The following is a 12426-nucleotide window of genomic DNA, read 5'->3' on the forward strand; positions in this document are numbered from 1 at the left end:
CAAGCCTGGCAGGAATGCAGTGAAATTGTTAGAACTTCATATAGTGTTGGAGTCATTTTTATTTGGTACAAGTTTTATTTAACTTTGTCATGGTATAAGTCAATAACTATAATGTTTGTTTTTTAACAAAGTTACTCCATTTCTGAGAATACACACTAACAAAATAATCCAACTTAGAAAAACCTACAGACATAAAAGATGTACACTCTGATATTGTTTATATTAACAAAGAATTTAAAGCACTCTAAATTACAAGGGAATAATTTGGTATTGGTTATGATTGATGTGTTCCATAATATTAGTTTCAATAAAAATTATGGTTTATGATGTTCTGAAAAAAATGTAAATTTTAAATTCCATCTATTACAGTTATGACTATGTAAGATTAGTATGAAAATAGTTTGACAGAATAATACCTGATGAAAGATTTCTAGAGTAGTGGATGGTTATTTTTTATTTTCCAAATTTTCTGTCTCAATAGTGCTTTTATAAATTTTAAAAATAATGTTGGAGGCTACATCACCATTTATAATAGTCAGGGCTACCCACTCCTCTCAGGCCTGTATACCATCAATTCCAAATAGCAGTTGTCTCTGTTTACACTGTGTGCTATACCTAGAATGACCTTCTCTTACTAGATTTCTCTGTTATCGTTATTGTCTTTTTAGTGCCTTGAAAGAAATACCCTCTGGCTGGCATCTGTGGAGGAATGTCAGAGCTGGAATCATGCCTTTCCTAAAGTGTTCTGCTTTGTTTTTTCATTACTTAAATGGAGTTCCTTCCCCACCTGAAATTCAAGGTAATTTCTAATTTCTTTCAGAAGGCAGGAAGTGTGTGTATTCTATCACTTCAGCAACGTAGAATTAAGGTGATGTGGAAAAATGAAAACTGATAACTAAGGGACTTTGGCGATATACACAGTTATAGAAGAAAAATGTGCATTTATATGTCTGATATTATTGAATCTCAGAAATGTGGCTTTTGTACATTTACACGTATAAAAATGTACTGTTTTGCTTTCGTATGTTAAGGTGTTTGATTATTATTCATAAAGTGCGTTCCTCAGATTTTAAAAAGTGAAAACTGACCATTTCAAGGGTATTTTAACTTGTGGTATTAAAGTTCAGAAAATCCGTGATTGCACATAAATCTTACTGTAGGAATTAATTTACTGTTTCATAGTTATTTTCTTTATTTGGTTTTGATTCATTTCATAAAAGGTAGACTTAAAAGTTTACTGTATCACCGTATCTCATAGTGCCTGGCACAGGGTCTGGGGTGCCTGCATGTAACTCTGCTTTCTAAAAGTTTGTTGACTGGCATCTCCATTTAGCTAGTTCCCCAGACATCATATAACGTTTTAGATTGCTTCATCATTTGCAGGGATGATTAGAGTTTGTTTGAATCCACCTCCTATGATGAAAAATTATCTTACATTTCTATACTACTTTAAACTTTTCCACAGCACCATGTCTTTTAATGTTCTCAAAACTCCATAAAGAGCATGCAGGTATACCTTTTGCAAAGGATTAAACTGAGGCACCAAGAGATGGTAATCAGTTAAGTGTTGGAGTCACCTGACTCTACTCTCAATTGTGTCATTTTGTGGATCCCTTCCATGTGCCATCTTATTAACTCCTACAAGTTATGTATCTAAAAAACTTGAACTCTTTCTCATAGCTCTGCTGTTGCTTACTTTTGTACAGGATCTACTCTTAGTTGTTATATGCATTATTCTCCTCTTCTCCTTTTGCAGTTTCTGGGACAAGCCATTTTGAACATTTATGTAACTATCTTTCCCTGCCAAACAACCTCATTTGCCTTTTTCAAGAAAATAATGAGATAATGACATTACTGATTAAAAGGTAATGATTATACATTATTCTTCATTGAATAGCTATATGTAAACAACTTCAGTTTATCGCATATATTGCAAAATTCTCAGGCAGTGAACCTGGCAAAATTTAATCCATGTGATTTAAATTATGATGATTAGGCCTTATTTAAGGATTTACCCTTGTGGTAAGATTTTTGCCTAGTGAATAGCATAAGCATATTTGCTTAGAAGGAGAGAAGTGGTAGAAATGTTTTTTCCTCTGATCAACTTACTTGTTAAGCAGGGGTCCCCAACCACTGCTTAACAAGTAAGGAACCAGGCCTCACAGCAGACGGTGAACGGTGGGCAATTCAGCAAGCTTCATCTGTATTTGTAGCCACTCCCCAGCACTAGCATCACTGCCTCAGCTCCACCTCAGATCATCAGGCAATAGATTCTCATAGAAGCACCAGTCCCTGGTACCAACAAGATTGGGGACAGCTGTGGTTAAGGACTCTGTTCCATAGATTTTGGGAATTGAAAGAAATCTTAAGGGTTACCTAGTCCAGTGCCCTTTAAAATTTAGCTGTTTTATGCACAGAATCTGGGCAGAAAATATTTGCAAATCATGTATCTGCTAAGGGATTAATATTAATATCTAGTATGTATTGTGTGTGTGTGCGTGCATGTGTGTCTCCAGAATTCCTACATCTCAACAACAAAAAGGCAAACAACCCATTAAAAAATGAGCAAAGGACTTCTCCAAAGAAGATATATAAATGACCAATAAGCACATAAAAACATGCTCAGTGTCACTAGTCATTAGGAAAATGCAAGTCAAAACCACAATGAGATACTAGTTCACACCCATTAGGATAGCTGTAATGAAAAAGGCAGACAGAAATAATTTGTGTTGGTGAGGCTGTTGAGAAATTGGAATTTATGTACATTGCTGATAGGAATAGAAAATGGTACAGCTGCTCTAGAAGAGTATGGCGGTTCCTCAGAAAGTTAAATATAGAATTACCATATGATCCAGTAATTCTACTTCTAGGTATGTATTAAAAAAGAATTTAAAGCAGTGACTCGGATAGATACTTGTACACTTATTTTCATGGTAGCATTATTCACAATAGCCAAAAGTTGGAAGCAACCCAAATATCCATCAGCAAATGAATGGATAAACAAAATGCGGTATACACATATAGTGAGATATTTTATTCATCTTTAAAAATGAAGAAAATTCTGACACATGCCATACATGGATGAACCTCAAAGACATGCAAAGTGAAATAAGCCAGTCACCAAAGAACAAATATTACATGTTTTCACTTATATTAGGTACCTATGGTAGTCAAATTCATAGAGACAGAAAATAAAATGGTGATTGCCAGGGGCTGGTGGAGAGAGGAGTGGATTAGTGTTTAACAAGTGTATGGTTTGTAAAGTTGAAAAAGTTATGGAGGTGGATGGTGGTGATAATTGCCCAACAATATGAATATACTTAATGCCACAGAACTATATGCACTTTAAAATGGTAAATTTTATGTCATGTATATTTCACTACAATAAAAAAAATTGTTTAAGTGTTCTAGTTCCAGATAATAAGAGATTGTTATTAATTTGGACTGATTTTTCTGGAGTGTCCAAATTAGGGTAATAGTATAAATAGCCACAAGTTTTAATATAGTAAGCATTCTTGCTTTTAAAAAATCACAGGTCATATTCTTTTGATTTTAAAAGTTGCAGACAAACTATGGTATTCCTCCAAGCTTCTTTTGATGAGGTTAATATATTAAGCAAAAAAAAAGTATTTTTTCTTTACTGGATTTAGAGAGGAAAAAAGTCTAGTTCTAGCCTTTCAAAACTAAAAAGTGGGTTTTTTTCTTCTCCCCCTCCCCCCCCCACCCCATTTACATTAAAGTTGGTGTCAGAACACTGAAGTTAAAAGATATCTAGAAGGTAAAAGAGATGCTATCAGGTAAGTCAAAGATTGTCAAAGACTTGGGGTTGGGGGAGGTTGCAGAAGGAGGTAGAGAGGAAGGAAGCAGGATGTTAAGTGCTGGATTCCTTCAACACTGACCTCCCAGGCCTTTAGTGATTCCAAGAAGTAGGCCATTCTGCCTTCATTTTTTTTTTTTTAGTCTAATGGTAGTGAGAGTTTGTAAAAGAATCAGAATTAGGAACGTAAATATAGTGTATTATTTTGGGCAGAGGAAGCAAATAACAAAATGATTATATTTTGAAATGCTTTAAGAAAATGCTGGTCCTATTTTAGGTTGTTCTTGACTCTGTTCTTTTTCTATTATTACAGAAAATTTCTAATTATCCAAAAGTTTAATGAATAGCATAATAAGGCTTCACATACCTGTCACTCAGCTTCAGCAGTTATCAAATTATGACGAGTCATTTTTATTTTTCCTTCATTTCTTTTGACAGCTGTGTTCTGATGCTGTAGTAAAGTATGCTCTACCAGGTGATAACACGTGTTTCACCTGTTATATCTCTTTAGTTCTGCCAAGTACCTTATCTTAAAAAAATCAGAGGGCTAGAGGAGATTATCTGTTCTATTTCTTTGATTTTGTACACAACCTGTCCCAAATCCAGAGATGATTTAATACCCCAATTTTATTAGGTCAAACCATCTGAAATTTCAGCTTTTTTAAGTCAAAAATGTATATGGTTCGGCCTGCAGTCAGAAAACTCATTATGTAGAACAGTAGTTCTCAACCTAAAGTGTGTATCAGAACAAGTATGTATTTAGAAATTTAAAAAGTACGCAGGGCCCTTACCTACCACGTCTAATTTCTCTAAAGTTGGGCTCCTAGTATGTATATCCCCCGCCAAATTTTCCCTAAGTGGTGCTGGTATAAAAACTGCTGTCTACAGCTCCCTCCTGGTTTCAGTTCACTCCTGTCTCTGCCGTAGGTTAAGCAGGCAAAGGCCAAACCACTTGGCCCGTGTAGGGCAAGTGTGTGCACTGAGAGTGAGCCTCGAATACCAGTTGAATTTGGATCTAAATTTTATCAGAATTAATTGTCACAGAATCAGCATGGCCTGGTGTTCTGCTTCCTCCTCTCTTCCAAGTCATGTTTGCCTTAAGATCACCCGTAATAAGCACCTCTTTTCTGTCTTCTCTGTCTATCTTAAGTCCTGTGGTCGGGCTCTCCATTACTAGGTGATTTTTGGTAGGAGCCTGGGCGTGAACATCCTTTTCTGTACCTCCCCTGCTTCCCAAAATGACCACATTTTTATTTAAATGGAGGAGATTGGATAAGTACTGTGTACTATCCTGATCATTTATTCTGAGCTTTTCAGGTAAAAATGTGAACCCTAAAGTTATTTAAGTGTGAGTTTTTAATTTATTACTGTGGCTTTTACCACTCTGGTAGCAACTAGTCATTCAGATTCAGTCCGCTTTTATTCATTTTGACTGAGTTACCCTGTCGCTGTTGTAACGTGCCCTCATATTAACAGGTTTTTTGTGTGTTTTTTTAAGCTACCCAAGAGAATCTAACAAATTAATAGACCTTCCAGAGGATTACAGCAGCCTCATTAATCAAGCATCTAATTTCTCGTAAGTTGTGATATTAGAGTGTTGAGCATTTCCTACCACTGAAAACACTCATTTCTCTACATAGAATTTAAGGGATTTTGTTTGTTGTTATTCTGTTTTTTGGGGTAGGAAAATCATAACATCTGTAGTATTTGAACTACCTAACTTATGAAAAGGTTTCATTCCACTATGTTTCAGAATAAGATATAGAAAAAGAGGCGTTAGGGGGACTAAGTTTGATTCGTTAAAGGTTGTATAAGTAACAGTTTGTACTATAAAGTAATAAGAGCCCTTAGTAATTTTTAATACATTATTAAATATTTAACATGCAAACAGCATAAAAAATAATCAGTAGTGTAAAATACTTTAAACATTATGCAGACAGTTTGAAGATGCCCACGGATCTCTTCTCTGGGGCACCCTTCCCCAACAGAGAGCCAGCATTCTAAGTGGGGAGGAGTGTTCCTCTGTATTCAGATATTAACTGCAGATGTTTATGTTCCTAAGCATTATTAGTAGTATTTTGCATATTTCAAGCTTTAAAATGGCATTGTACTGTATATATTCTTTATCTTTTTTTCATTTAATACTGTTTGTAAGATTTACTTACATATTTGACATATGTAACTTAATTCATCAGTTTTCTCTGTACAGTATTTTGTTACATGATAGTAGTAGAATTTACATTTCTTCCTCCTACGGATGAGTTTGTCTTTTCTCCAGTTGTTTGTGTATATGTGTGAGATGTTCCCTATTGTGGAAATAATTTTGACTAGACCGTAGGATGTGTGTATCTTCAGCTCTACTTGATGTTGTGTAATTTTTTCCAAGGAGATTTAACTGCCGTCAGCTCGTCAGCCACTCTTTTTTTGAGCAATAACTTGTGTTTTTCTTGTTCCATGGAGGTGCCCCAAATCAGGTGGTGATAAGAGCAGAGCCCCAACTCTGTGTCTTGTGTGTGGAACTCTGCTGTGCTCCCAGAGCTACTGCTGTCAGACTGAACTGGAAGGGGAGGATGTCGGAGCTTGCACAGCTCACACCTACACCTGTGGTTCTGGGGTGGGCATCTTCCTGAGGTAAGGCCCGGAGGGGCTTTGTAGCTTTGTATCTACCGTGATATATGTCTTTTGAGAGGTAGCACAAAAAACTGCTTCATTGCTGAGAATTCTGAGACTGCTGTTCCTCGTGTGTTTTATTCATTTGAGAAACAGAGAGCCTCGTCTCCTCACATTGCATACCTGCCCTGGGTTTTCCATTATTATTATTACCACCCCCATGACAATTCTGTTCTACTTTCCTCATGCCTCATTCTAATGTGAAACTTCCAATTCACTTTGATTTTCACCTACATCAAGTCAGAATTAGTCCTTCTATTGTGTCCTCATGGTTTTGGATTCATACATGTCACAGGCTGTTGTACATAGCTGTGTATATTCAACAGTGTACAACAAACACCAGTGACCGCTATTTCCTGGGCATTGAGAATGCAGCAGTCAACAAAGCAGACCTAAATCTCTGCCTTCCTGGAACTCATTTTCTAGGGAGAGGAAATAAAAAGACTGATAAGAGTTTAGAAAGTGATACATGCAAAGGAGGGGAGTATGAAATGGCAGGTGGGGAAATGAATTTTAGGAAACCAGGGAATGTTCCCGTAGAAAGTGACTTTTAAAGAAAGACATAAAGACGTGGGGTGAGCATTCTAGGTAGGGAGCAGCAAATACAAAATTGCTGGAGAATGTGCCTGTCGTGTTCAAGGAACAGCAAGAAAGCTGGTGTCGCTGGAGTAGTGTGTGCAAGGGGAAGAATCGTGGCACCTGGTATGTCCTGGTGACATCTCTAAATGAGATGGAAGCCATTTCAGGTTTTGTAAAAAAAGAAGTGACATGAGTTTGAGCTCCGGGGCACAGATTATCTTCGTATCTTAGTCATCGGGCAGCCCCCAGTGCCTGACAAGGTCTTGTATGTGATAGGTTTTCAGTAAATGTTGAATAGAGCTGAATTGTGAGAGCCAAAAAAAGTCAGGCAAACCTCTCAGAGGGCTCAGGAGACACATCTTTAAATAACCTTTAGGAGAAATGTGAAAGTATCATTTCCCTTTGCCTGGCATATTTCAAAATTCTTTTGGTCGTGTACAGTATCGCCTTATGCTTCATGTCACCTGTTTCATAATGTTTGTGTACCATTTTTGATGAATAATTTCCTCAATGCTAGAAAATGTCAGTAACTTTATGTTGAGAAATTAATTTTCTCACACTTAACAATTTTTAAATACTGCTATTACATGACCTATCAATTCCTAATCTGCAGTGTTCCTCTCCCTCACTGTATTATTGATTTACAATGTAGTCATTATTGATTAAAATACAACCATTTTAGTAATTTTTAAAACTTCAGGAGATATGTTAATACTTTTGTGTCTTTACTATAAGTGTCATTGCTTCTCTTCCAGTACTGGTATTGTCTGCTTTTATAAGGCTGCAGTCCATTTGGAACTGAACCCAAACCTTGGTTACTAGCATTTAATGTGTACATGGTCTCTCTGCAGAGTACGAGAATGTCAGGTGCTATTTTTAGCCGGCAAAACCAAAGGCTGTTTTTATTCTCCTCCTTACCTTGATGACTATGGGGAGACCGACCAGGGACTCAGGTAAGAGCCCAACCAGGGATTCTGGGTGGGCTGACTCTGGACCTCTGTAGCCTTAAGTATATGGTGGACACGATGAGCCGTGTGGTCCTGATGCCGGGGCTTTTTTCTCGCAGAGGTGGCTGTTAGCTGCAGACTCATCCAAGGAGGGCAACCCAACTGCCTAGTTTGGCACTCCCCGCTCAGGATAGATAAGGAGAAAGAACAAAACAGTGCACCTTTTTCCCATTTCTCACGCCAGAGAACCAGAACTGTGTGAATTACCATGTGGCATCCACAGTGGCACAGCATTGCAGGGAGAGCCCTCTGCGATTTGTATGGCTTTGTGTGGGGAGAGCCAGTGTCATTCAGGTGATAAGAGAGCAAACCTTTATTGATAAGAGATGAGCTTATCTTATTATGTCAGAATCAAAGATTGAGGACATACAGAGAAATGCAGCAGTATTTGAGTCTTAATCACTTCCACTCTGGTGGCTTCTGTTATGCCATAGTGAAATGCTAACAGCAGTTCCCTCAAGCACCATGACAGAACTTCTTTTAGACCATCTCTTCTTGCCCAAAGGAAGTAAATGTCTTAAACTAGGTATAACTGTCAGTCTTGGGGAGCATAAGTTAAAGACCTGGAGACTGAGGCCCCAGGAGATTGACCGCAGCGTTACAGGAACAAGCCGCCTGATGGTGGCTCTTCCTGTTCTCCTAGGCGCCTAGGCTCTTAGGAGCGCGAGCCCTGGTTAGAGTGAGAGGAGCACTGTGAATTGGGAGCAAAGGTTCCAGGCATGAACTCACCAGAACCTGTGCTTTGGTTAAATTAGACCCAGATGTTACTCACATTTGGCTGCTTTGCTTAGACTTTGTGGCTGAAAGACGACACTCCGAGGAACATGTGTACCCCTGTAATTTTTCTTTAATCTTCTCCCCACCCCCTCCCTTTTTTACATTTAACTAACAAAATGGACAGAGAATGGGTAGTTTTAGCCTCTCGACCAGCCCCTTCTGCTCAACCCCAGCCCTGTTCCTTCACCCCAGTCTAAGCTGGTGTACAGCTTCCTCTTCTCAGCACTTATTCCCCTTCAGCTCCTCCTAGCAAACCTTCAAAGGTAACATTAATAGCCAAGCCACAGTATCCTGCCGAACAGAAATTTTGCAGAGGATCTAAAACCAGTAACATAACTTTTCCTAATCCAGGAAAGGTCAGGGGACAATATATAATAGATGAATAAACAGAATGCATCCAGAGTGACATCTGTCTTCTTTCCAGACGGGGAAATCCTTTACATTTGTGCAAAGAGCGATTTAAGAAGATTCAGAAGCTCTGGCACCAGCACAGTATCACGGAGGAAATTGGACATGCACAGGAAGCAAATCAGACGCTTGTTGGCATTGACTGGCAACATCTATAATTGCTTGGCTACCAAAAACATAAACTTGGAATTTTGTAACCCAGGAGCTTTTCAAGAAAGAGTAGGAGATAAGTTCTACCGGATTTCGAAATAATTCTTTATTTAAGCTTTTTTTCCCAGTTGTATTTTTATAGTTCCAGCTCCAGGGACTGATGAAAATCATCTTCCATCAGCAGATTTTCTTGCACCATTTACTGTGTCCCCCAAACATAACTTCTTGCAAGGATCTTCTCTTCCTGGGCTGGACACAGCCCCTCTGGGCATCTGACTGCATTTGACCGCTTCCAGTAGTCTGAGCCATGTTACATTACTGATCGCAGGGCACTCCGGGCCTGAATCTGGTTTGACAGCAGCAGGAAGCAGTTACTGTGGTCTGTTGGGATCGTACTTCCTGGTCCCTCTCAGTGACTGTCAGCACTGGGACTTGGTCAGTGTCCCCTCTGCTGACGAGACCCTACCTCTACGAGCAAAGCAGCGGATTTAGAAAGGGGTATTCCCTGGTCTCCGTCAGCTGTGAGAGGGCTGGGGCACCCGGGAGCCAGGAGCCCCAGAGAGGAAGGGGAGGAGGTTGCTGCTTCATACTCTGGGTGGTTTTCAGGGCTGTGGAAAGTTGGATTTTTTTTTTTCTTTTTTTGGCAAGACTTTGGCTTTAAGAGGAAAAACTCATTTTAAAGGGCTTTTCAAAACTTACTAAGTATCCTTATTTTTCAGATGATATAGTCTCTTATTTCTAAGACTAAATTGAGGGTGTGTGCATCTAGTATCAAACATTAGCAAAAAAAAAAAAATGAAAACTCAGTGTTGAGGTTCCCCCGCCCCATCCCCACTGGCATTTCGTGGAGTAGATTGATTGCTCTTCACCTGCTGGCTCACTTAGTACATTCCTGGGACAGCCTTTGTGCCCAGGCTTTTATCACTTTTTAACATTATTGTTTTTACTGAGAGGTGCCTTTCTAGAACGATAGCCGCTTAGTAAAGTAGCTTATAACCATGACGTACCACACCATCACTCTCCTGTGATACACGCGGGCTGAGAGCATGAATACACACAGAGAGTGATGGCAGATGGTAGTGGAGGAATAAATTCGGAGCCTCTCTAAGATGGGTCTAAGGGACAAATGAATGATAAAAGGCTCTTGGATTTTTTTTAGCTGATGCACGTAACTCTTTCAGTTTCCTTTGAACTGCATCTAAAAGTTCTTTTCCCCTCAACTTTGCAGACTCCACTGTATACCCAGGAGGAAGGTCAGAAATCCATACTTTAGGCTAAAGTAAGTGTGGACACCCAGCTGCATTCACTGCTTCCTCTCCAGGGTGGTCTTCCAAAAGGTTGATCTTGGCCTTTCTTGCTTGGAACTGGCTCACGCAGCTAAGAGAAGGTGTTTCTCACCCAACAGGAAGAAAATCCAAATTAGAACCCAGTGCTCCCCCCCTTTTTCTGGCCTTTATCCCATTCCTAAGATCTGGTGGTTTGAGCTTTTTAGATGGCTTAATGATTTTAATGTTTATTTGGCCTTTGTCACATCCCCATTCTTTAGCTTTTAACTTCAGCTTCTTTTGGCTTTTCTTAATAGTGGTCGCCAAGATTAAATTTTTAATGATAAAGATCAGGTTTCTCCCTTGTAAATGGATCACAGACATTTTCCTCAAGTCATAACAATACTCCAGCTTTCAGGACTGACTTCACAGAAGTTTGTTGTTAGCTGAGAGTATCCCTGGATTCTGTCTTTGAGAATGTCTGGGAGTCTGAGAAGATGAATTAACATGAAATAGCAATATGCGCACCCTTCATCTTCTGGTGTTTGCATCATTAAGCTAATTGTCTTCCCTCCCTATCACATCATCTTAGTTTCATGATTTGTTCCGCATGTATTATGTTTATTGTGGAAATGTTTATGTAACATGCTTTTCATATCAGGGAAAATCATATCTGTTTAATAAATTGGCTATAACTTTAATATCTGTGGAAAACTTGTAAAATTTGGAATGTATCATATGTAAAAAGTTTAAAGATATCAAAATAAATGCTTTAGATGTTGACATTACTTTGGGTCTACCTACATTTTCTTTCTGTTGTCTTTCACACACTTAAATGCCATGGAGGTATTCCCCATGTCACCTTGCTTACAAATAAAGTGGGACATCTGTATTAGCTTGACATGTAAGATGCTTATATTATTAGCGTCAATTATGGCCATTAGCCAAAGGATCTTGACCTTCCCAAAGAAAGCTTTATCATCATTTCAGCTGATTAGATTTTATGTTCCTTGGCTATGACAGCTTGTGACCTTTCTGAATCATGGACCTCAAATCACTAAGGAAACGGTACCTGAAGTCTTTCCACACTCCAAGACATCTCCTAGTTTAAACCTTTCTTGCTTGTCCTTACCTGATGATCTCCAGATCCTTGTTCTTACACCTCCCCAGACACTTTCCACTTGGGAGAGACACATGTAGAAAGGGACCCACATCCTGTGTTTGCAGGGGAAGCATTGCCTACAAGAACTCTGCTGTGCTTTTAAAAATCCTCCTAAAAGGAAAGCATCAAACTGGAAAAGCAAGATTTCCATTGCGCTTTCTGTATCCCGATGGTTAATGCTGCTTCCAGAGTCCTCCCTTCCCAGGTCCTACTGTCATCAGTTCCAGAACTCCTTAAGCCCTCTGATACACCTCTTCCTCTAGCCTATTCTTATTTAAGTCAGGTTTTTTGAAGTTTACAAATAAATTAACCCTTTTTAGTGGGCAGTTTTATGCATTTGACAAATGCATATAGTTGGTTAACAATCAGAACAGTCAAGAACTAGAATAGTTGCATCACTCCCCAAGTTCTCTCGTGCCCCTTTATGGTCACCTTACCCATCCTGACCCCTGGTAACCACTAATCTTATTCTGTGTTTTTGTCTAGCCACTTCCAGATGTTATATAAATATACCTTTTGTAGCTTTTTGAGTCTGGCTTCTCTCAATAGGAAAACTAATGCATTTGAGAGTCATCCATGTTCCTTTTGGTT

General features: G+C 38.9%; 1 protein-coding gene across 6 annotated transcripts in view; it reads left to right on the forward strand.

Annotated features, from left to right (window-relative positions):
- Positions 1-11461, forward strand: part of UBR2 (ubiquitin protein ligase E3 component n-recognin 2) — a 97420-nt gene extending 85959 nt beyond the window's left edge. For 5 of the 6 annotated variants that reach the window (XM_016128576.2, XM_016128577.2, XM_016128575.2 and 2 more), the window contains 7 exons: positions 669-799; positions 1757-1865; positions 3741-3797; positions 5316-5393; positions 6278-6448; positions 7918-8019; positions 9275-11461. In XM_016128576.2, the coding sequence (XP_015984062.2) occupies positions 669-799; positions 1757-1865; positions 3741-3797; positions 5316-5393; positions 6278-6448; positions 7918-8019; positions 9275-9416 (790 nt within the window). In that variant the 3' untranslated portion in view covers positions 9417-11461. The remainder of the gene's footprint in view (positions 1-668; positions 800-1756; positions 1866-3740; positions 3798-5315; positions 5394-6277; positions 6449-7917; positions 8020-9274) is intronic. The other variant, XM_036218164.1, reaches the window with a different exon arrangement.
- Positions 11462-12426: the final 965 nt, after the last annotated feature.

Source organism: Rousettus aegyptiacus, unplaced genomic scaffold (genome assembly GCF_014176215.1).
Source record: "Rousettus aegyptiacus isolate mRouAeg1 unplaced genomic scaffold, mRouAeg1.p scaffold_m13_p_1, whole genome shotgun sequence".
NCBI classification, from domain to species: Eukaryota; Metazoa; Chordata; class Mammalia; order Chiroptera; family Pteropodidae; genus Rousettus; species Rousettus aegyptiacus.